The sequence below is a fragment of the Cyprinodon variegatus genome, unplaced genomic scaffold (genome assembly GCF_000732505.1).
Source record: "Cyprinodon variegatus isolate N-32 unplaced genomic scaffold, C_variegatus-1.0 Scaffold427, whole genome shotgun sequence".
In the NCBI taxonomy this organism is placed as follows: domain Eukaryota; kingdom Metazoa; phylum Chordata; class Actinopteri; order Cyprinodontiformes; family Cyprinodontidae; genus Cyprinodon; species Cyprinodon variegatus.
Window position 1 is genome coordinate 371,628 of NW_015150880.1, and position 3,735 is coordinate 375,362.

The 3,735-nt window shown below is 39.5% G+C and overlaps 1 protein-coding gene across 1 annotated transcript in view; it reads left to right on the plus strand.

Moving 5' to 3' along the window:
* Positions 1-3,272, plus strand: part of maml2 (mastermind like transcriptional coactivator 2) — a 63,564-nt gene extending 60,292 nt beyond the window's left edge. The window contains exons 3-5 of the mRNA XM_015388552.1: positions 1,428-1,583; positions 1,664-1,772; positions 1,864-3,272. Of these exons, the coding sequence (XP_015244038.1) occupies positions 1,428-1,583; positions 1,664-1,772; positions 1,864-2,708 (1,110 nt within the window). The 3' untranslated portion in view covers positions 2,709-3,272. The remainder of the gene's footprint in view (positions 1-1,427; positions 1,584-1,663; positions 1,773-1,863) is intronic.
* The last annotated feature ends 463 nt before the right edge of the window (positions 3,273-3,735 follow it).

Here is a 3,735-nt window from a genome sequence, read left to right on the forward strand (position 1 = left end):
TGATTAGACCCTTAGGTGATTAGTTTGTCTTGTGGAGCTGGAAATGCGAATGGTTGGAAGTGATCTCAATACAGGATTTTTACTTTCTGTAGAAGGATTATCCACCTCTGGACGAGTTTCACGAGCTATGGACCGTAGATGGAGTCAATGGTTCAAGAACCACCATAGCCAGACATGTTCATCACATGGGCTACAGCTGCTCTGTTTGTTGTGTTACGCCACTAATGAACCTCAGACATCAGAAATGCTGTATCAGCAGATAAGGAGGAAAGAATTTGACTCACTCACTGGCTCCAAGGCTTCAGTCAAATCAAAGTATATTAGGTGTTTTATTTAGAGTCAAGGTTCCAGATTCTGGCAGAAAAGCAGAGAGCTTCAAAATCTCAGTCTGGTATTATTTGGAGTTTCATGTCATCTGTTGGTGCTTGTCTAGCTCAAAGCCACCCCAGCCTTCTTTCTGGATGTCAGAGAATTTAATACTTCCTTAACTCACAGGCTTCATGGTGGAGCTGATGTAAATTTCCAGTTGGACCTGACAGCTCCCCATTTTGCCAAAAATACCAAAACCTAATTTAATGACAGTCGATCAGGGGTGTGACCACCAATGTGGCTGAGTGGTCCACAAACTTACCTAACTCTTTTCACACATGGAATATTATCAAAAGTAAGATGTGAGACACCATTGGCAACAATACTGGTGAGAACTGTAACTGAACAATATTTCTTTTTTACACCCCTGTGTGTACAAAGTGACAATAAAGTCTAAGAAGGCCATGATTAAAACATCTTAGCCTCCATCCGTTCTAAGCAGATACATTGGCTGATCACTTCCATGTTACATTGCATGAATGAAGCAATTCTTGCAAAAGGGGCCCCAACTATTGTGTTAATATTCTGTCCAGTGCAGGCTGGCATTTCTATATTAAAAGTTGGTTTAGAGTTTTGCCAATATAGCCCTGGGAATCGATGTCCCTGAGCTAGTTAATAGGCCAACAGATTTTTCTTTTAGAAGCAGACTGTTATGACTGTTGCTATAAGGTTCTGCTTGGTAATTATTTATGAAACTTTTTAAAACATGATTTTGGTAATAAAACCATATGCAATGGGCACAGAGACAGAAAGGGAGGTGAGAAAGGGAGAGGGGATAATAATTAAGGGGAGAGAGAAAGAGATAGAGAAAGGAAAGAGCGAGGAGAGAACAAAAAAATAAGAAAAAACAAAAAGAAAACAGAAAAATAAAAAACAACACAGAAGATATACAGTAATTCCTAGAAGTTTTCTTTCTCAACTGCATTAGAAGTGAGGGAAATTAAACAGAAAACAAAGCAACAGCAAAGAGAATAATCATAAACTTACTATGATATTCTAATATATTGTAATTATGTAATAATGACATTACTGAACCATTTTGTCTTTCTTCTAAAAAGGCTGTTCCTTCTGGTCCGAGGCCGCCCACTAGTGGAAGCTTAGCAGTCCTATCTTCTCAATCCCAACCACAGCCATCAGCGCCTAGCAACCAGCAGAAAGGCCCAGCCAGAGCCCAGCCCATTCAAAGACAGGCTAACCATCCCATCAACAACACAGTAAGTTGCATGTAGAGCTTAGAGAATTGTTCAACATTGGTTAAACATCTATCATATATGCCTTTTTCTCTCCTTTTCAGGACAAAGACAATTCACATGATCAGTTTAGTCGACATCTCACAAGACCACCCCCAGATTATAAGCAATCAAGAAGCTTGGTGGGGATTCAGCAAGGAAACATCTTTTCAGGTACTGCACTTGTTAAGATTTCATGCAATATAGCAGTAGCTAAAATCCTGGAAGGTAATATTAAATGGACCTTTTTGTAATGTCTCTTTAGGTCAAAACCCTGCGCAATCACCCAGCAATGGCCCTGACAACAACTTGCAACCCATATCCTGCCAACTCTCCAGCAGGCCTAACTCAAAGATGAGCCCTTTGCCATCTGATCGTAGATTCGCTGTACGGCCGGACTGCCATACAAGTTCTTGTATCAGCCAATTCCAGCAGCAAAACAGTCACAATCAGATTGGACTGAATCAAAGTAAACCTAGGTTCATGGGACCAAACACACAAGGGAAATCCTTTGGGATAAACAATTTAGCAGGTGTGCAACACCAGAGAGCAACAGCTGACTTACATTCCTCTGGGATGCCAGTACAGAATCGGGCAGGCTCAATGACAAATGTCAGCCTGGGCTGGGGGTCAGCTAACAAGCATGTGACAACTGGACTGGGTGTTCGGCGTCCACCCCACCCGCTACAGTCGCAGGGTGTGCAAGACCTGCCGAACCAACCATACCAGCAGAGACACGTCGGACCCCCCAACCAAGTAGCACCAGACGTCGGGATGCTCCCTCTGAACCCACCCATAGGAGACACAAGTCAAGCCAGACCAACTCAGGCCATGATGGGATGTTCGTCCCCACTGGGGAACCTGAGCCAGGCCTCTCCAGAGCAAAGGGTACCAGCAGCTAGTTTTCCAGATGCCAGTCCGAGCTCAAGCAGCTACCAGAACAACCGGTCCAACCGTCTGACCTTTGATTTCCTCCCCGAAGGGGACAACACAGTCCCAGGGATCAATGCTGACTCAGACTTCATTGACTCTCTGCTTAAGTCAGGCTCTGGGAATGATGACTGGATGAAAGATATAAACCTGGATGAGATTCTGGGAAGTCACTCATAGATTTAGATCACAGGTTGCAGAAAATAAACATGCAGCTCAATTTATAGTTTATATCTGTAATGTAGAAGAGATACAATTTGTAATTAATGTTCAAAAGAATTTTATAAATCCAAATTAAATGTTATTCATGTATACAGATTTTGTTATTATTTACTGTGAAATAAATGTATGTTTGTGTTCTCAGTATGTATTAGTCTTTGGTATATTCCCCCAAGAATCTGCTTTCCTGTTTTTGTTTTTTGTGGACTGTATTTTATAAATTAGTGCTGTGGTTACAAAATATAAATACACACTGTGAAAAGAAAACCTTGCTGTGTTACTTTCTAAGTCCCTTTGCTCTTATGTTTCTTAACCCACATTTTGCATGTTATAGTATTTACCCTCCGATCATTTTCCACACAGTGAATTTTCCAAATCAAAGGTTTACTGATATTGTTCAAGCATTTTCATCTGTGGTAGTTTTAAATGCTGTTGAAGTAATGTAACCCTTATTTTTCTCATGTAATATTTAATACTCTGAGAAGTTATTAGGCAGTATAATACACGTAGTTAATAAAATTTATTTGAACAAAGTCTTAGTTTCATCTGTTTCTCTTTTTTTTAAGGAAGAGCTGATATTAAAGGATGTTCTGTGACACTTACCTGTTTGATAGTATTGTATTAGAGTTATATGGTTTTACTAATAGATTCAATAACATACTTCAATACAACCTATTAATATCAGTTTTCATGATTAAAAAAGTATCCTGAGCAAAAATTGGGCACCATATAAAAAAAAAACTATAGAGCTTAAAAGTCTGTCTTACATTTTTACAGCAGCATCTCAATGGAACCCAAGACTTTGGGGTGAAATAGGCTATTATGTGGACTTTTAAAAAACAAAAATAGAACATGAATAGTGTGCATCCTGGTATATATAGTGTAAAACTTACACAGCTTTAATAAAATAAAAATAAAAATCCCAAAAAGCTGCATTTAATGTGTTGGTTTTGGTTTTGTTGCCTCTTTAGAACCTGGGCAACAATTA